At 34.8% G+C, this 22,185-nt stretch overlaps 1 protein-coding gene across 1 annotated transcript in view; it reads right to left on the bottom strand.

The window, feature by feature from the left end:
• Positions 1 to 22,185, bottom strand: part of THSD7A (thrombospondin type 1 domain containing 7A) — a 352,776-nt gene that overhangs the window by 158,237 nt on the left and 172,354 nt on the right. Inside the window, exons 3-4 of the mRNA XM_019726870.3 lie at positions 20,024 to 20,272; positions 17,133 to 17,314 (exon numbers count right to left, since the gene is read on the bottom strand). Of these exons, the coding sequence (XP_019582429.3) occupies positions 17,133 to 17,314; positions 20,024 to 20,272 (431 nt within the window). The remainder of the gene's footprint in view (positions 1 to 17,132; positions 17,315 to 20,023; positions 20,273 to 22,185) is intronic.

Genomic DNA, 22,185 nt, shown 5'->3' with positions numbered 1-22,185 from the left:
GTGTTTTTTCCCCCCTCTGGCTGCTTTAAGAATTTTCCTGTTTGTGTTCAGCAATTTGAGTATAATGTATTTTTGCTGTATTTGACCTTGCATTTACTCTGCTTGGGGTTTGCTGAACTTCTCAGATCTGAAAGCTGATGGCTTCTTTTTCAACAAATTTGAGAAATTTTGGGCCATTATTTCTTCAAATATGTTTTCTGTCAGATCATTCCCTTTCTTCTCTCTGTGTGATATCATTAATACATAGATACCTGGATATTATTTCACCACTCACTTAGTCTCTTTACACTTTTTAATCCCCCCTCAATCTTCTTTCCCTCTGTTCTTCAGATCTGATAAATTTCTACTGATCTGTCTTTAAGATCAATAACCTCTTTTTTCCTACTCAGATCCAATAATTTCTATTGATCCGTTTTCAAGATCACTTAGCCTTTCTTTTGTAATCTACAATTATTATGCCCACTGAGTGAATTTTTTGTTGCAGATTTTTTATATTCTTGAATTTCCATATTCTTATAATGTCTGTTTTTCTCCTCATACTCCCTTCTGTTCACTCTCCAATACAATCTTTCCTTTAAGTTTTTGAACATATGTGTATTAGTTTCTCAAAGCCTTTGTCTACTAATTCTAATATCTGGGTCCTCTCAAGATATATTTCTACGGAATGCTTTTTTCTTGATAATAGGTCTATCTATTCTACTACTTTCCTTGTGGAGTAACTTTTAATTGGATAGTGGATTTTGTGACTGGTACATTGTAGAGAGACTGGATTATGACTCCTTTATAAGTTTTTTTTTTTCTTTTTTCTGTGAAACATCAAATTGCTGGCAGGTACTTTTGATCTTTTCAGGTTTGGTTTCATTTGGATTGGGGCTTGTCTGATTCAGATTTGAACTTGGCTTTGACATTGTGGTTCTTACTCTTAATCTATGTGGCCCACAATGCTTAGCAAATGTTTTTCACCCTTGAAAAGCCGGAACTCTCATATCTCCCAGCATTGTACTGCTTATACATTCACATCTCAGCCAGCCTTGCAGCCCAGGATCTCTGCTAGACTTCAAAGAGTCTCACTCTGCACATGGGCAGCCCAGCCCTAGGCCAAGGGCACCTGGTGTATACCCACCAGACTACTGGACTCCATCACTCCCCACAGAGCACATCTCCTTTCTCTATATCCTGCTCCGAAATTTCCAGTCACTTCAGCAGCCTGGAACTCAGATTTCTGAGTCCTTAGTTCAGAAAGATCTGATGCTATACTTGTTCTCACTTTTCTAGTTCTGTGCTCAGAAAAGCCTTGGGTAGACAACCAAGGACATTGGTCACCTCACAATTGTAATCACAGTCTTCTGCTGCTTGCTGTTTAATGCCTAAAAACAGTTGCTTTGTATATTTGCCCAATTTTATAGTTATTCTTATCAAGAGGGTTCCAATTACTCAATTATGTCTGGAAACAGAAGCCTACCAATATGCTTGCTTTTCTGGTTATTTAAAATATTTACTTACCAGGTTCTGTGGTATATTTCTAAATATGCATATCTTAGAACTTTCATCTCCATAGCTATCAGAGGAAGACAATCTGACAGAGAAAGGATTAGTTGGTAATCATATATATAAACTCTTGGGGCGGGTCATTACTAAGTCCATTATTTACTCAATAAATATTTACTGAACACTTATTATGTATTGTCTATTCTGTCAGTGATTTTTTTTTTTTCCGTAAAGTAACTTTAAGGGATTTACCACATCTATTTAACAGGTCATGGAGCTTGTACCATTCAGATATATGTACTCTGATATTGTTTTAAAACATTTATTTATTCTGCCATGACAAGTGTTTGTGGCAGGGAGACAAGCATCCCTGGATTAGTTATGATCGGAGATGTCAAACAGAAAGATCAGTATATGAGTTTGTTCCTCAGAGAAAAATTTGGGGCTAAATACATAAATTTGGGAACCCAAACAAATACCCTGGTGGTCCAAACTATATCACTACCATCCATTCTCTCTCACATCACCTTATTTTAATTATTTACATAATACTTATTTCTATCTCATAATTTCTTATTTATTTATTTCTTTTCTTATTGCCTCTTTCCATCAAAATACAAATTCTATGAAAGTAGAAATCTTGTCTGTGCTGTTCACTTCTCTATTTTCAGCACTTAGAACACTGCCTAGAGATGTAAATATTGATTGCTTAAATAATAATTTGGGGCCACCAGTTAGCTCAATTGGTTAGAGCGTGGTGCTTGTAACACCACGGTTGCAGGTTCGATCTCCACATGGGCCAGTGGGAGCTGTGCCCTCCACAACTAGATTGAAACAACTACTTGACTTGGAGCTGATGAGTCCTGAAAAAATAAACTTAAAATAAATAAAAAGTAAAAAAAAAAAAAAAAAAAGAAAAAAAAAAGAATGGCTTCATGCTATAGAAAATATAAAAATTGGCATTATCATACATGCATAGTTTTGTCATTAAATAAAAATAACTGTAATAGTTATTTTTTTAGTTACATACATTTAAAAGAAAAGCCCATATTCTAAAACCAATATCACTTAGAGTGGAGATAACTTTTTCCCTACATCAAACTTGCTTACAATTAATAGCCTTAACTCCATGGCATAATGGTTAAGAGCACAGACTGAGGAACTAGAATGTCTGATTCACAATCCTGGTTATGACATTTATTGGCTATATGCCTTTGTAACATTATTTAACTTCTCTGACCTTAATATCATATTCCCTGTTTCCCCGAAAATAAGACCTAGTCGGACAATCACTCTAATGTGTGTTTTGGAGCAAATATTAATATGAGATCCGGTATTATATTATATTATATTATATTATATTATATTATATTATATTATATTATATTATATTATATTATATTATATTATATTATATTACATTATATTTTATATTAATTATATTATATCATATATTATATCATATCATATCATATTATATATTATATTAAAAACCAGGTCTTATATTATAGTAAAATAAGACTGGGTCTTACATTAATTTTTGCTCCAAAACACTCATTGGAGCTAATTGCCCAGCTAGGTCTAATTTTCGGGGAAACACGATAGTAATAGTACTTACTTTATAGGTTTGCAGTGAGGGTCTACTAAGAAAATAAAAGTAAAACAGCAGTGTCTCACATATAGTATCTATCATACTTCCTAATCCTCCTCATCATTATAATTATTACTTCAAATTAGCTCATTTAATTCTATAGATTTATACTTGGAACTCATTTCATTTTTAAGAAGATACCAGAAAGTTAAATTGCTTCTTCTAAGCGACATTTCTGTTGAAGCTGGGTCTCCCTTGCATCTGTTTCAGATTTTTTGCTATGGATTATGAGCTATGGAATAGATACATGGTTCTTTGCTTTTCCTATATTTGTGCCTAAACTTTTTCTTTGTGCTGCATCTAGTTAAGCCTGAACTCATCCCCCTGTTTGAAGTGGGATAATATTTTATTCAAGTTTATGTCCTTGTCAAGTCTTTCAATTTTCTTTTAAGGATGCTAATCCTATCCTCACCTAGATGATAGCTGGAAAATGTGTCTCTGCACTTAACTGTATCTAAATCGAAAGCAAAATAGCAATACTCCAGATTCTTGTGTCAGGGGATATAAGGGAACTCTCTGCCTCTCAACATCTATCAAAGCTCTGAGGAGCGTTGCCTGAGGGCATAGCTATACACCCATTCATTTAGATATTCCGAACTCTATTCCTGGGTTATCTTGCTTAGCAGAGACCTATAAATCTGTACCATATCACTGTAGCCCCCACGGATTTGCTTTTCCTGAGTTATGTTTTCATATTTATGCTAGTGGCATACATTGAGAAAAACTGCTTAAAGCAAAAGCTTCCTTATACAATTAATTGTGGTATTTATTGTAAAGATGTTAATGGCATTGTAATTCAATACAGTTCAAGTATCTTTATGAAGGCCTAATGGTGAATTATTTTGGGGACCCTATAACCAGAAATTGCTGTACTTCTCCTTTACACCTGGTTTCTCTTGTCTAACGGACACTGCAAATTTCATAATTAATGTAGTGTTCCTCTTTGCGTTCGCTATGCCAAGCTTAGAGACAAAACTTCTGTCCTACGTTAAGAAAGTCACAGGATCTTATGGCACCTATTTTGTACATTATCTTTCCTATATTCATTAGTAGTTTGATATTCTCTTCCTAAGAGCATTTTTCTTTGCCCCCTATTCCTTTTCCATTGAATCCTTAAAATCACATGATCTCCCTTTATTCTAAGTATCTACGTAAAACAAAGTAGAACATAGGTTAAGTATTGAAAAGCACATCATTGAATGCAGAAGATTTCTTTTCTAAGTGCACATAGAGTAAAAGCTGCTTGATGAATTCAAGTCATTCTCAAGCCCTCACTATGAGTTATCACCCCATAAAAAAGTATCTACTATGGGGAAATCTACATATTTTTATAGAAGACCATCATTACCCTCTCTGAAGCACACCACATACAGCATACATGCATATCGTTCGCATGGAAACAGTGACCACAATTCACAGCCAGTAGCTGCAGGCTTGATTCTGATGGTGACAAGGCCAAGCCACAGAGTAGTTCACACCAGGCGACTTGATTTCCTACAGTGATGGTTCCTATTCAATTGAACCATATGAAATTGCCACTAATCAACAGCTCTTGACCTACAAAAATAACAATTTCATATGATTCAACATAATACTGGTTCAAATAAACATAGAGAAGATTCTGCTTTGACCTTAAGAGCCATCTCAGAGAATGAACTTAGTTGAATTCTAAAAAGGGCTTAAATTATGCCTAGTTTCCTTCAATTTTCTGTTATAAGAGGCAGATCTCTATGGCATTTTTATTTATTTTTGCAACAGAGATTATCAGATAATTTGACATAATGCGCTTACTTCCAATGATTTTAATAAAGCTGTGGACAGCTGCTGTATGCAGTTATTTACTCAAAAATAAATTCATAAGGCAGGAGAGTATGACTGATAGAGTTTAGACTTTAGAGTAAAAAAAACTGGCTTTGAGTCTGTCCTTTGTCACGTATTACCTCAGTAGATTTGGGAAAATTATTCTCTAATTATTCATTTAGTCATGCAATGGGAAAACACTATCATAATACATTTGTTTCTTTGCTTATTCCCTTGTGATGGATTTTTAAAAGACAGTGAGAAATGAATCAACAGCTTTCTTAGTGAAAAACATGACTTTATTTTTAAAGTACTTCTGGAAATTCCTAATGGAGGAGGAACTTAATTGATTCATGGCTTTCTAACCAGACCTAGCTGAGAACCTGTAAAACAATATTTTTTTTTTCTGCACTGATTCATTAATATTATTTTGACACAGAGAGTTAAGGTGTCCAGGGCAGAATGCTGCCCAACCAGTGTGGTTTGTAGATGTCCAGGAATCCCATGTAATGTAACAGGCAGATGAACCAGTGTGGAATTCTCATATTGAACAATGGTGAAAGTGTCCTTTTCAGACCAAAGAATCCTAGGTCTATTGCAAGCATTTCTTTTGGAATACTTAAGCACTGAGTGCTACTTAAACTTCTCAAGGAACCAGTGGCACAAAGTAAGGGAAGCTATAATTGTTCTATCTCCAATAACTATAGAAGTAAACTTAGTTATAGTTCTTTTTACTCTGAAATGATACAAAGAAAGTCTACTTTTTCCAAGAAAGCAGCAATTTCATATATAATGGAAGTAAAGAGGCAGAATTTTGGAACATATTGTAAAGAGAGACTCCATGAATTAAACATCCACTGTTATGGTTCTGAACTAGCAAGGCCAGTATACACTGATGTCTTGCTTACACGCAAAAAAAGTTTGGAGTGAAAATACTACTTAAAAAAAAAAAAAAAAAATTCCTCCCTTTTTATCAATTTAACAAAAAAGGAAACACATACACAGAAGCAATTACTATTCATTTGGCATATAATAAGTGCAAGGCCTTATGCTGGGGGATGTTTTACATATGTTATCTCATTAAGGCTTTGCAGAGGAAAGGAATGCAAAGAAGGAAAAGAATGAAGTTAGTGAGGCATGTAGATGAATCTGAAATGAAATACTATAAATGAGATTGAAGGAAGTCAATGTCCTTTGTCTGAAGGGCTTTCTCTGTCTTTCTTAAAGATATTTCTAAATGATACAATTAACAAATGTACTCAGACCTACGGAAAGAATGATGGATAATACTAAAGTTCAGGAGGGAAAATAAGGCCATTCCCTCTTCAGAAGCTTAAAATCATGGAGAGTTGGCACGAATATTCATGAGGCAATTGTAAAAGAATAGAAGTACATGTAATCAAGTAGTAAATTGAGCAATATAGTATGAAAAGATTATAGAGTTTCGATGAAGAAAGATTAGTGAGTTTTTATAGTGTGAAAAGGATTATTTGAAATAGGAGGAGCTATTTGGATAGTTGGGATGACCTTTGAAGCATTTCAAAGGAGAAAATAGAGGAGCACCAAGAGAACAGGAACAGAAATGTTACTGGTCTCTGTTGCAACAGATAGGGGATCCTAGGCTTAGAGAAAGTTCTTGTCTGTGCACAGATACAGCAGAGACTCTGATGCTGTGTAGATTTGTTGAATATTGAAAATGTGAAGTTGTAAAGAGGTGCATCATATAATTACAACAATATGGATGGCTATTTCGCATTATTGAATTGTGTTCGATATTCAATTTTTCCCCCTATATACTTGTTCACCCAATAACAGGCATTTTTAGCAGATTCCAGACTAATAATATAGATCCTTGTATTTCGAACGTATTTTTGTGTGTAATAAATGGTGAGACGTTTCCAAGATGAATCTGTTGTCATGGCTTCCTTTTTCCATTGCTATTCTCCCTGGTTTATTTCCCTTTTTATTGCCCATTGCTTTTAGAAGGAATAAATATTAATGAGCTCCACAATGTAGTTTGCACTCCTCTGTTAACACTGGTGAGAGTAGCTGCTCCCTATTGAGCAGTCATCAGCAAGGCAGGGAATAGGCAGCCACAAACCATTTCTTTTACATTCTTAGATAGCAGGGCTGTGCCTCTGAAAAAATGCTATTCATTCACCAGTGCACATCCCTGAGTGCTCGTTTCAAAATTCCTTCTGGTGCTATCACTCATCCACAACGGACTTGATGAAATCAGTGCTTAAGGGTTACAAAAAGCGCACACACTACGGCGACTTGATAGTGTCAGCTTTTGTGACATTTTATCCACCATCTTTCTTTCATTAATGGAAGGCCCTTTAACTAACAGCTTTGTCTTCTTTCCATCTTGGGTTACAGGTATAAGATGAAACAGTATCTGCGAGTACTAGGTGTTTTTCCTCTCCCATTTCCTAGCTTAAATACTAGCAAGGTAAGGTACAAGGGCTTTCTAAAGATTTGCAGCTCAGAGACCTAAAAGCAGGGCTCAGTGAGTATAAATAAGACCTATATTAGAACTGAAAGTTCTGTTCATTTCTGAAGCCATAGAGTGAGTTTTCCCAGTTACGCTATTCTCCCTGATCTTACTTCCAGAACTGTGGGAAAGAGGGCTTTTTAGGACATGAATGTCTGTGTTTATGTGTCTCATTTTAAAGGAGTGATTCTTTTTGTCTCTAATAGAAGCCAAAAATCTATGTTAGAATTTGGGATACATTTATTGAGGAGCCCAGGAAGCTTATGTGTCAGGGCCCTTCACATACACATGCCCCTTCTGAGACCCTGGCAGAGATTTTAGTGCTTTTGTACTTCAATTTTTATTTTTATTTTATTTTTTAATAATGACGGTCCCCTAAATTGCATAAGCTTTGGGGCTCAGAAAACCTGGACTTCCCTGACCCTACCCCAGTCTCTCCCAAAACTTTGGAAAGAGCCTTTTAAGAGGACTCTTATGAGCTTTTTGGTAAAATCAATTCCTGATTATTATCACGATGGTGCTTGTAAAATATACACCCTTTCCAGACCTACAGAATCACAATCTCTATGTATAACATCCAGGGATTTTTGCATTTTCTTAAAGCATGCAGGTGATTCTTAAACTGCATTTTGAGGAGGCGTACTTCCCAGAAAAGCAATTTACCCAATGAATAAGGATACAGGTTCTCTATTAAGGATGGACCATGGCTGTAGTGTGCTTTCAGAGCTTAACTGAAGAGCCCCACCCTGGCATGTCTGCAGACGTTTCTCCATGTCAGTCTTGGGAAGGGTCAGTTCTGAACCCCCAGTAAACACAGCTCTAAATACAAGGTTACTATTACGCCATAAGCTCCCTAAAGACAGGGATCACCTCTGCTTTTTAAAACATTCTTCAACATCTAAACCAGTGATGCAACATAATCGTTGTTCAATAAGCATTAACTGAGTTAATGAAGGAATAACAAGTGAGATATCTAAATCTGTAGTACTTCATCAATCAGATTGTGATTAGCGTTTGGTAGAGTAACACTTGGAAGAACAGACACAGAATGAATTGTACATTAAGTCACTGATTCCAACTGTTTGTCCCCCACCTTAATCATTTAATCTTCACAGCAACCAAATAATTAACATAGTGCGTTAATAAATGCAATCAATATTATCACTGTCATCATATCATTCTCATCATTATTACTATTCTTTTCTTTCACAGTGGGCATTTGGGACTTAGGTGTAGGTATTTGTATTTCATTAGGCTTCACACACTGTTGGAGAAATTCCATTGTTTTTAGCCTATTAATACCTTTTTGTGTCATAATATTATCCAATATGTTTTATCCTTATTAGCTTAATATCATTCACATATTTTTATCAGCACATGGGTGTGTGACTTTGTCTAAGACACCAACATACATAATGAATTTTATTATCTTCCATAGGTAATAATTCCTTTGTCGTTGTTACCTTTGTTTACATAATAGTGCCAATGTCATTCATGTTTCCTGTTAGCAAAGTGAGAAAATCTAGAATGCCACAAAGGAAGATATGTATGAAATACTCATGAATTTCAGATGTTTCTCTTCTTCAATTTTAAAAGTTTTCAGTCACTTTCATGTTTTATGGAACAATATCAATTTGGCAACATAATTTTTATTGAGTGTTATATTTGTGGAGATTATCCTTCATTCCAAAACTACTGAAGAAAATTCTGGGCATTTTTGATTATCCAAGAAAATTTTCTATCAAATGACATTTAATTGATCCAGAAATTCAATATTTGGAATAGTTTTGACATTGTACACATATATATAACGTAAGTCAATTTCATGTTATTTCCTTGAGAAAATAAAATCTTCCCCAGTACTTTGTATATAAAGGTGACACTATTGCCTGGGAAATACAGTGTGTGGTCTGTTAGTGTGTTTATGTATTTGCCAGAAGTGGTAAATGTTGAGACTGAGTAATCCATACTCTTTGATCACTGTAAACACTTATAATACAGCTGGCTGGTCTCACAGATGCTGTAATAATTAAAATAAAATGATTTTCTGTATTAACCTTTGACTCTGACATTTAAAAGTCATATTTCTAGATTTTTAATCTTATTTGGTATTAGATTATCTCTGTGAAAAAGGTGAATTTTTTTTCTCTTATTCAGTACCTCTTATTGAATTGATTGAATTTTATTTAATCCCTTTTATTTCCCCTGCTGGACTGGAAAGTACATATAATTTAATTATTAATAATTGATTTTTTTATCTTATTACACAAGTATTAATAATTATGAATTTAATAATTATTCTTACATTTTTAACAACATGATTTAATAATATATAAGGGTGCTCAGTATCTCTATCCTTTTCCAAACAATATACTGCTTATCATTTCCTCCCATCATATATTAATGTTGTTCATTGACCAACTGTACAGTGTTTTAGCCATGAAAGTTATTAGTATCACTTCATACATATCTATAGTTACATAGATTACCCAGATATTTACCCACTTCTTTGTACATCTTGAATTCTTTTCTTTCTTGGCTCAATTTCCTTCTTCCTAAACATTACCATTTAGAAGTTCTTTCAGTGAGGGTTTATTAGAGGTAAACCCTTCCATTTTTGTCTTAATTTTGCCACTAGTCCATAATGATAGGTAGCTGGATAAATCATTCTAAGTTGACAGTTATTTTCCTCTCAGTACTTTTAATACAGAATTTTTGTTATTTTGCTTTCCTGTAGCTGTTGAGAATTTCACTGTTGTTAATTCTTTTATAGTTAATTTTTTTCCTTCTCTGTATTCCTTTTAATGTCTTTGTAGTTTATGAGCTGAAATCTCAGTACTTTGTACCTAAATGTGCATATATTACTATCCTGCTTAGAAATTGTTTTTCTTGATTCTGTTCTGTTGGCTTTTATTGGTTCCAGAAAATTCTCTCCTTTTACCTTGATTCTCTCATTTTGAACCTTCTTATTTAATTCTGCATGACTATTATCTTCGCTTTCATTTTCAACTTCTCTTTTCAGTATGGCAATTTGAATAATTAATTTCCTAACGTTTGTCTTCAGTTTACTAATAACCGTGTAATCTCCATCTGTCTAATCTATCCATTTACTGTATTTATTTCCAGAAAAAGTACTTTTTTAGTTCTAGAACTTCCGTTTCTTTTTTTATCAGTTGTTTTTCATTATGACTTATTATATTTAATGTTTTGAATTTTTCCTTTCATCTTTAATAAGTTTTACATTTGTATTTTATGGTCTCTATCTGATATTTCTTATATTCCCAATCTTGAGACTAATCTTACACTGTTGGGCATTTAAAATCCTGTTCACAATGGATTATTTTTCTTCGTGTAGTTTGCAATTATAAATGGTGTACTTTATCTGGTGAAATCCTGTGGCTTAGGTTAAAGGATTCTCCTCTTCAAAATTTTTGTTTTTCATTATGTCAGGCACCCCAGTGGTACCATTGGTGAAACACCATGACTTATATTAATTTCTCAGTGGTCTTTGGACTCATGGAAGTACCATAAATTTGAAACTTAAACTTGTGAGTACTGGGCCATAGTTAGAATTATTAGAACAGGTTTGACCTGAGGCTGAGGCTGACCTGCTTCTGGTGAGCTCCCTCTATAGGTAAATTGAATTTCTCTGCTTACTCCTTGATGCTATAACCCTTTGAGGTTAATGAAGTAATGCAATATTTCTGCTTGTACTCTCTTTTTCTGAGTAAAAGTTGAGTGTCATGACCCTTATTGGCTTCACTCCCGCTACGTTCCCATAATGTGTAACCCTCCTCCTGCCCCATCCCTACCCAAGGATGACCACAGAAAACATTAGTTCAACCTTCCTGGTTTGTTCTGGGGAATCATTCAGTTTCAAGACATCTGCTCTGCTCTTAAAAGCATTTAAAATGACATTGTAGTCTCCATGTCTAGGTGTTTTATAAAGGATGATTTTCAGTTATTCTAATGTGCCATATTGCAGGCAATGGAATGGGAGAGTCATTAAATAGGTATTTTTAGGCAGATAAAGTTAAGCAATGTGCATAAGGATACAAGGACAAGCAGCAATAAAAATCAGGCTTCCTGATTATATATTATATCTGGGGTTCTTCTGAAAGTGGCCTTCAGATGAAAATTCAAAAGATTTTTAAGCCAAATATATAATTAGAAAGGAGAAAAAAAAAGAAATATATATATAAAATATATATATATATATATATATATATATATATATATATTATTCTATAATTACATTACAGTGCTTTTTATGTCTCCCTGCATCAGTGTAGGCTATGTGTGTGTATATATATATATATATATATATATATATATATATATATATATGTGTGTGTGTGTGTGTGTGTATATATATATGTATATATATACATATATATGTATATATATATGCATACATATATATATACACACACACCCTTTGAGGTTAATGAAGTAATGCAATATATATATATATACACACACACACATATATATATATATGAAGCCTTCTTAAATAAGTGGCCAAACCGAAAATGTACATGAATTTTGACTCTCATCATTTGATCTAACAATTAGATCACGTTTTCTCTATTCAAAGTTAGAGGTGTGAATAGTTATTTAAGCTGTGTGTGAATATAAACCCTTGTTGAAACAATGTTTTTTAAAGTGTTTTTGATATGTTCAAGAGCGAATTTGCAGACAAATGAAAAGAAAACTGTACCATTTTTACAAATGATAAACATATAAAACAACAAATGTTTATTAAATGTTGGCTGAGCCAAAGTTAGTATAAGCATACTGTCTTCATGTTTACATGACTTCCGAGCTGCCTTGTATTTTTCTTTAATTGCGTTTTGGTGGAATACTTCCCAACATCTTGTTAGCAAGCTCTTCCTCTACTAAAATTCTAAGTTACCTCTGGGGTAGACCACTGACCTCCTTAATCTAATTCCCAGCATGGAAATTTTTATTAGCTTCCATCCCAGTGGGTGAAACCTCTTGGCATCTCACGTTCCATTTTGTAATCTACTGATCACATAGAAATTTCATAGGGTAACAGCTCTTCTCTCCCACAAAATATCCAGAGAACTGATTTCCTAGGAGGATCTGATTCCTTCAGGGATTTCCTATATTTTAATTATTCTATAATTACATTACAGTGTTTTTTATGTCTCCCTGCATCAGTGTAGGCTCTGTTTCCAAAATGTAGCCATTGTCTGATTTGGTACCTTTTTTATTTACTACATTAAGAAGAGCAGAGCACAACATGAATGTGCTTAGAAATATGATAAACTATGAAAAATGTTCTTACCTTCATTAATTTATCCCAACAAAAGTGTTCATAACCAAACTTTATATATCTGTTCATATTTTTAGGGATCCTAGTGCCATTTTTACGTAAGTAAATTTAAAAAAAAAAAAAACTTTTTTGTTTTTGCTATAATTTACATCTATATAATGATGTTATAGAAAGTCAAGAAACATGAAAGCATTTCTATTTCATGGGACAGCTTTGATGTATTTCTAGCAAAATAGAAAGTGAAAGAAAACCACTATATTTCCTAGAGAGTTTAAGGACTATAAAAAATCTCTGATACACATTTCTGATTGAGGTGTTATGTAAAATATGCTCACCTACCTGTTATTTCAAAAGTGGTGGATAGGAAAGGTGTAGCACTAGCCTTCGACAAATTCTGATACTTACTTTCTGAAATAACAGGGAAATAGCACCATAAGCGTAGCTTTTTATATTTAAATAGCTTTGACTAAAGTGGGCTAGTTTGTGGAAACTGTAGATAAAATACTACAATTATAAAGAGTTTGCATCCCATTTTGGGATAGTGACTATTTTATTCTCCTTACTTCTTTGCAGGATGTGGGAAAACACGAGCTCTTTATTCATCTTTCTGTCTGCCCATTCACAGTTCAATCATCCTTCCCTCCATCCTTCTTTCTATTGATCCTCCAAATCTTTCTGCCGGTTTATCTCATTCTAGGTCATCATACAAGCTCATTATACTGGCTGTCTTCCCTAATAACCTCAAGTCCTACAGACATCATCCAGATTCCACTCTGGATTATTTGATATGTTTTCTACAAAAGCATGTTCTTAAGTTTCCTATAATATAAATCATGGTAAGCATCATGGTGCTTTATAACCAATATTTTTGGTTTCCCTTATTTAAAAACATGGTCAATCTATATCAAATGGCAGAATTTCTTGAGTTGCTATATGGAAAATCTACTTTTACCTCACTTTGTAAAAAAGAAAAAATCAGTTCATGTTCATGCATGCAGCATTTGCATCAGCTTTCTAGGATTTACACTGATAACCTCCCCACGGGCTAGGCTTCTTCCTGTCAGTTTCTGATAAGGGTAGGTTTCATGCCAGCATAAGCTGGACATTCTTCACAGCCTACTGGAATTCAGATCAGCTGGCAGAACACAAATTGTCAAGGGTTGTACTACTAACTCCTCTCAGTTGTCAGGATTGAGAGGGTTACCTATGGCCCTCAGCAATGCATGAATAAAATGTAGATACTCTCCAATATCAAGTAGACATATTTTTCCTGTTGCCTGTAGACACTATCATCAACTTAACAAACATTCTGATGATATAATTCAATTGACATAGATGTGATCCCAAGTTGTAATTATCATACATTATATACTCTGTACTTTAATAATACATACGTATTTTGATTTTCTGGAAATTAAATACATTACCTGCAAGGAGGAAAATTTGTACAGCCTAGTGTGGTGTGAGTCAGTTAACAGCAGTGAATATGCCAATAAATAATGCCCTGTCCTTGTGGTAAGGTGGTCATTAATATGATGTGCCAAGATAATAAAGGGAGTTTATAGAATTTCATATCACTTGTTTTCAATATTTTTGTATCAAGAAATTTTATTTTTGAATTAGAGTATTTTATTTTGAGTTAAGGCATTTCTAATAGCTTGGATACAGATGAAAACAACTTTCATAGGACACATACTGTGTTTCCCCGAAAATAAGACCTAGCCGAACAATCAGCTCTAATGCGTCTTTTGGAGCAAAAATTAATATAGACCCAGTCTTATTTTACTATAATATAAGACCAGGTCTTATATAATATAACATAACAACGTAACATAACATAACATAACACCAGGTCTTATATTAATTTTTGCTCCAAAATACGCATTAGAGCTATTGTCCAGCTAGGTCTTATTATCGGGGAAGCACAGTAGTATGAACCTGCAAAAACAACAGTACAGACTTTTTTCTTTAAATGAAGTATAAAGTGAATTGCTCTTAAGGTAACTTGTTCATGGACAGAGCTAGGATTTCTTGAGATGAGTACCTTATTGTTAGAAGTGATTGAGGGAGTTATTCTGAGAGGTTTCCTTCTCTTTATAAAGTAAGCTTTTATTCTTTCATATTTATTGAAAGAAGACAGACTACAAACAATCTTCACAACCCACAGTAGTATTGTTCTCCATTTTTATAGTCTTTACATGTCATCCTTGGGAAGCTGGTATATTGAATAAGTTTCATATTGGGGAATGTTAAATGCTTCTGGGGAGAAACTCACACTACCTATGTTGTGAGAAAAAAGAGCTGCAACTCATAGGGAGAATCAACTAAAAGAGTTTTGCAAAGTGTATAAGAGACTTATTAGTATTCTTCATATTTGACACGAAAAGACACAGATTCCTAAGTTATTCATGTTATATACTTACATGATAAATGTTAATTTTAGGATAACTGATTATTTCTGTATCTATTGATTTTTGATTTGCCATTTGCTTAGTCCAACACACATATCTTAACTATGCTATTCTTTTTTGTTTCCTTTTTTGTGTGACTATTTTTGGTGCACTGCAGTGCTTTGACAGCAGTAGGGAGACCCCATGACAAAATGAGTTTTAAAAATATGGAGTTGCAATTCAGAATTCTGGAGGCCCTTTTGAAAGTAATAACCTACAGGACATAATTGACATTCAGAAACTAAAATCTGATCTACCTCTAGCAATGAAATTATACTACTCTGAAAGGACTGCTATAATAAATCCACTTAAGAGTGTTAAAAACGTAACCATTAAAGTGGCCAAGAAAATATGAATGTACTAACATTACATGTTTTATGCTACTTCCTTACAATTTCAAGATACATTAGTAGTCAAATACATCCCTAGGCTAGATTCCTAAATGAGTTGACATGCTATGTAAAGCTAGTGGATACAAAACAATTAAATTTTGCAAATTGCAAATGCAAAACGGCAGCCTATTTTCCATGAATTGCTGGTCACTCGTGCCACTCCTTTTTGGGGAGGCAGAGAACACACCTCTTCTTTTGTTTTTCGAAATATTCATTTCTCTTGGTTGTTTCCCTTCTTTTCTGGTCATTCTTGATCAGATTCCTTCTCTAAATATTCCTTTTTTTTGGTGGGGTGGAGGAGAGGGTCTTTTGTTTGCTGGTATCACCTAGGGTCTTTATCCTTCTTCTTTTCCCTTTCCAAACAAAATATTTGCTGGGAAATACTATCCTATCATACCCACAACTTGCTAAATATAACATACTCATCTTTTCTGGCAAGATTTCTCTTTCGTTTTTGCTTTTCTTTTATGGTGTGCTTTCATACATGCTGTTCCCTCTGCCTGGAGTAGACTCCCTCTTGAATTCCTGGCCCTCTTAACTGTAGGAAATGTGTGTCATCACTCAGCTCAAGTGCCACTTCCTTCCTCTGTGAAGGTTTCTGTTTTTGTGATTCCTCCTACAGTTTGATACTCTAACACTCATTTATAATGCATATAATATTGCATTATAATTATTGGTTTGTTTGTGTGCCCTCATGCTGACCATAAGCACCTTCCTGACACAAAATTTGTACTGACATTTCTATCCTAACCACCTTACACAAGTGTTGGAACTCCATTGGCAACTGAAAAATATATGCTGAATAGATTTGAGATAGAAGTCCTGTTATCCCTCAGGTAGAGAGAAACGTAAGAGGGTCTGTTTACAACATGGCTTAAAAATATTCATATTTCTGTGGACTTAAAGCTACTAAATGAATATAAACTTGATCTAATAATGACTAGAGTAATATTAATACATAATATACATTTACCCCTGGCAATCTTTTTTTTTTTTTTGCATTCACTTATCCTATTGCACATTTATCACACCTGGTCTAAAACAGAATTAAACAAAAAAATTCTAAGATGTGATTTTTTTTTTTTTACTGTAGTTTTATTCTGTAATTAGTTCATTTAAATTCAAATAGAAATTTTCACTCGATACTATAACGTACTTCTCAACCACATTATAAGCAGCAAAAGGAGGTGTTTTTTATAAGCAGTTGTTATTTCTTATACAAAGAAAAGAAAACTTGGGCTTTAGAATATATACTTGCATTCTTTGCATATACTTACAAAAATGAGTGTTTACTCTATTTTTTATAATTAATTACTCCTACCAAATTTTGACTAAGAGCCTAAAGTCAAAAAACTTAATGAGAGACTTGTCAATAAATCAGAATTAACCAAAGAGTGAATGGCTTACATTTTTACAACCAAAATTTAGGTTCCTATTCACCATAGTGGATATCACCACGATGTGAACAGAAATACAGATATTCGCGCCCCAGAGGGTTGAATGTATAACCCTCCAGGGTCATCCCATGTGAGATCCTGGAGAAGAAAACCATGTTTACCTTCTTTGTCCTTGTGGGTATTTAAGTGTGAGAGGAGGTTTTCATTGATCTGAACGCAGTACACCTCTCGGGTCTGGACCCCTCCCCCACAGAGGGCCGTCTGGTTGCCTCGCCTTTTGTCCTGCTGACTGAGCAAAGGGTCCACGCGGCACTCGGTCCACTCCGTGGTTCTCCAGCCATACCTAAGTAAAGAAAACACCAGCAGTGGCAACCATGTTTATTGAGTAAAACTTTTCTCTGCTCTTGTCATCTTTTTTTCCTAAGAAAACTAACCTGAAAATCACTTTCCTCTTGAATCAATGGTAGACTACTAACTGCATGTGTGGTGCAGATTCAGTTTCAATCTCTTCTCCTTTATTCTCAACAGTGCTCCATTTAAAGAGGGGTTAAATTTAGGATGATCTTGTTTTAACTGCAATTACTGGAAGTTGTTTATAAATATTTTATGAAAGGAGAGCATAATGCTGAAAACATGAAATTTTATGTTCAGTTAAACTGCACTCAGGCTTGCCCTTTCTGGATGCTTATAAACAAAGGAGGATTGAATATGAGAATAGGAAACATTCTAAATGACGATCGACCCAAACGTTTGTTTTGCCTTTAATAAAACACATGAAAATTGCTTCTTCACATTGGATCAAAATTATAATTGTGTGTGAGGATTAAAACATATAATATAGCAATTTAGAGTTTTCTCTTTATTGTCAAGAATCTTGAATGTTTTCCTGTAGCACTGAGCATCCCTGATAAGTGCTGATAAATGATGAAAAGAGCTGACATTTCTCATCAGTGGAACACAGGAAAGATGATCTGTGATTCTAAATTAAAGCTCCAATCAAGATTAGGCTGGGGAAGAAATGTCAGCAGCTTGCCAACCCAACACGTGTGCTAAGGAGATGGCCAGGAAACCATTTCCCAATGCTACTGAAGACAGAAAGTAATGGCATACCTCCACCTCAAGGAAAGTGGATATTCTAAAAGCACAAGGAAAAAATGGCTCATGAAGCACTTTGTGTCACTTTAACCAAGACACTTTGTTACTAATCTGATGAATAGCCCACATAGGTAGAAATGGACATGCTAATGTTCATCTCAATTAGACAGAAAGATTAAATGGGGCCTCAGATGTCTCATCTAGTGCTTTGCTTTGTTAATGGTAAAGTTTCGAGACAGTGAAGCTGACTTTCATGCCCATTTTTCATTTTTAAGTGGGGATTTGTGGCTTAGCAGAGGCGCAAGACGGGGGCATCAAGGAATAACACTCCTGACATATGTTTATAAAGGAAGCACAGCATTCAGGTCAAGTCTAAGCACATGGATATTTGATACCTTGGGCGGAGCCTGGAATTGTAAGGAAAGTAAAACCCTACAAGTCGTTCATTAGGGGAGTTAAAATGAAAATGTTATTTTATTTTTATTGACTGGAGTTCCAATTTAGGTCACCCTAATGAGTCCTGTGAAAGGAATAGGCTTTCAATAATGTAAATTGGGTTACACATTCTAAAAATGCTACCCTCCGAAAAGGGGGAGAAGAAATATATCTTTATTTTGTTACTGATGTTTGACTATCAGAGAGGATAAAGAATAAAACATCTAGCTTGAGACAAAATTAAGAAGAAGAAAAAAAAAAACTCCTAGGAGACCAAACACTCTGATTGGAGACCCTGGCGACTTCCTCGAGCCTAGTATGTGGAAAGGAACACGCAGTCAGTGGGACTGGCAGAGGAGTTAGGACAGAAGCTCACTGGGGTTTTCAGTCACTTGTTACCTCAGGGGAGAATGGATGATTCCAGAGTGCTGCAGAACTGAAGATCTCATGAATCACCACTATCTCCATTATTCTCGTTAGAATGAGCAGCAGGAGGAGTAGCGATAATTTACCTCCTCACTGGGTCATGAAGTTTGAGCTGTCTACATGTTTTTTAAATGTTTAGAATATTCCAGACAAGCTCCAATGAAGCTTGTTTAGATCTATTGGGAAACTAAGATTCTCTAAATTATTTTTATAAATATTCCATATTCAGACTAAGCTGAAATGTATTTGTTGCCAAGATAATTCACAGTAATGTCTTGGAAATGATGTTTTTTTGTTGTTGTTGTTGTTTTCGTTTTTGTTTTTTTTTAGGACAAAAAGAAAAAAAGAATATGGTTATACTGCCAAATATTTCAGAATTAGTCTTATTTATCTGAATTCAACAAACGTTTATTGGGCAACTGCTGTGTGTCAGGCCCTGTGATATATGCTTTAGATTTAAAAGAACAACAGTTGAATAAACACAGTTCTTGTCTTCAAGGAGCTTAAAGTCTCATAATTTTGATGTAATATTTTATTCTATTCAATAGGATTTTTACTGTATGTTAATAGGATTTGCTCAATAAGCAGCAGAAACCTATATTTTGGAAGTTTATCTTACAGAATAGGGTAGACAAAGTATGGCTCAATGACTAAATCCAACCTGCCACTTGTTTTTGTAAATAAAGTTTTATTGGAACACGTCCACACTCATTTGTTTACATGTTGTCTAAAGCTTCAATGGCAGAGTTGAGTCAATGTGCCAGAGACATATGTGACCCATAAGGCCGATTATATTTACTATCTTCCCCTTTACAGAAAGAGTTTGCTAACACCTATTATAGAAAATATATAAACAGAGAACTGCTGCTAAAATCTAGCTTTCATGGAAATTTGGAAATTCAGCTGTTAAAGACTTTCATCTTGTAAAACCTTCTTTTTTAGGATAGTGTTTATAAAGAGATATTTTATGTTTCCAATTAGAATTTGTAAAAAATCACTATTTCCCAACATAGTACTCAGTTGAAATTAAACAGCTGAACAAACATGCAATTTGGGTAGAGAGAGCAGCAGAGGCTACAGTTCTCTATTCACTCACGTGGCACAGGGGGTAGCTGCATCTCCTTGAGACACACAAGGTTCTTTTTCCTCAAGTTCTGGACAATCCTTCTCACTGCCAATAGGAAACTTTCTGATGATCCGTGTCCTCACACGAGTGCCTTTAGGAGATGCCCTATCGAGGCACGTTTTTGAGCAGGAGCCCCATTCTGACCACTCCGACACCTGGCACTCTTTGGTGATCACACAGGACTGGAAGGTCATCGGCAGCTTCTCTTGTTGGCAAAAGCTGCAAAAGAGCACCGATATTCTCACCACAGACTCACAGGCAGTCATGAACTTTGTCTTCCACCCTGCAGAGTGAAATCAGCTTGGACGCTTTTATTTCCACTTGGAGTTGCAATTCTAATTTCATTGTAAATATATCAACTTTTATGATGTGTAAAAGCAGCTAGACTCACAGCTAACATTTTCATTTCCTCCAATTTTACAAGAGTTGTTAAATCATTCATAAGACATCGAAAATAAACGGACTAAGCAAAATTAGCTGAAACTAAGTTTACCGTTTTTTTCATTTCACCCATTCCAGATTTGTTTTAATTTAGAAAATGAGAAACCTAGAACTGTTAACAAATGATAATTTCCATTCTGTTTTGGGGTTTAAATGAACATCCTTGGCTAACTTAGTGCAATATAGTTTTGTCCAGAAAAGTAATTTAATATATGCTTACCATTACCTTTACTATTTGAAACTTTAATTGTCACTTACAATCATAATGTACATTTATGCAAATATATCAACTTTTCCAGGTCGCAGAATACATTGGGTATCTTAAATATGCCATAAGCATTAGAAACAGAAATCTATTTATATCTATATTACTGCAGAGATATAGTCTAAACAGATCTCTCATTTTTATCGGTAAAGTACTCGTGTTCAAACTCTCTCTATTCCTTCAGTTGCAGGGATGCTGGATTCTAAATTGAAATGTCTACATATGAAGATAAAGATGATGTCATGGACATCAATGACCAAGGACATACATTCTGAGGGGTTTTCCTGGAATTGAACGGCCTTGTGTTGAGTCTTAGTTGAACTTTTGCCCATTCTTAATAACCAATAGTGCACATTTACAAGACACAGGCAGCCCATTGCCAGCATAGAGCTGTCTGTTCCAATGGGAGAACACACTGAGAATTCTGCCTTGTCATTCAGCTGCTATATTTAACTACGGCAATCAACCATACAGAGAGGCAGGTCCATTAATGTAACAACTCACATCCCATCTTCTTAATTCTACTGGCATGTGTATGAAAATTGCACTCTTAGGAGACAGGGCTCAAAGCATCAAAGTCCATTTGTCTGAGTTGAGAGGTCTGGGAAGAAGGACCCTGTGAGAGTGATGGTCAAAGGGCTTTGGGAGTCAGCTCTGTTTTTCTTACAACAGCAGAGGGGACTGAAATCCCACTTTTACTCAAAGGTCATGTACTGAGTAGTAATGGTGTATTAGGTACAGCATGAACCATAAAGCAAAATTTTCTGTGTGAAATAAGCAAGTTTTCACTGTTATACTTAGGAGTTTATCCATGAAAATCAGGCAAATCATGTCCAAATGCTGACCTCCAAAACTCCTCTCTTACGAAAGTCTCCCTATTTAATTTCCTCTTGGGTACATTTCCCATCCCTCATGGACTGTTTTCATATACATATACATACATTATCCTTTATGTAATGCTTATTAAGTTCATATTGTATGCACAGCAGAGGATTAGCAATCCCTTTTAACCTTCTATAAAGAGTGTTAACATCAGTTAACTGCCTCCAGGTACAGTTACCCTGGTAACCAGATGAAAGTTGAAATGTCAGCTATGTTAGGAGATCATATTATTTATCATAAAACGACCCCTTTGGATAAATTCCATCTGCACTGAGGAAACTATAAATACCTGGTAGGCTTCCCTGAAGGTGGCAACTCTTAGAACAGGGCTTGTTTTTTTGGGAGAACTTGCAGGCTATGCTACCATTATTTCAAGAGATATCAGCACCTCTGAGAATTTCAACTAGATGAGGAATGTCTGATGCTACCGTGATGACAAGTTCTGATTCTTGTTCTATATTCTTCTAAGCAGACTGATGTTAAATGTAGCTGGCCTATGGTAGTTTTGTGAGTCTTGTGTATCTGAAAGTTTTTACAGCTTACA

This window comes from Rhinolophus sinicus, chromosome 4, assembly GCF_057876585.1.
Source record: "Rhinolophus sinicus isolate RSI-liver-muscle chromosome 4, RSI-T2T, whole genome shotgun sequence".
NCBI lineage: Eukaryota > Metazoa > Chordata > Mammalia > Chiroptera > Rhinolophidae > Rhinolophus > Rhinolophus sinicus.
The sequence above is the reverse complement of the archived record's forward strand: the minus strand, read 5'-3'. Positions and strand labels throughout refer to the sequence as shown.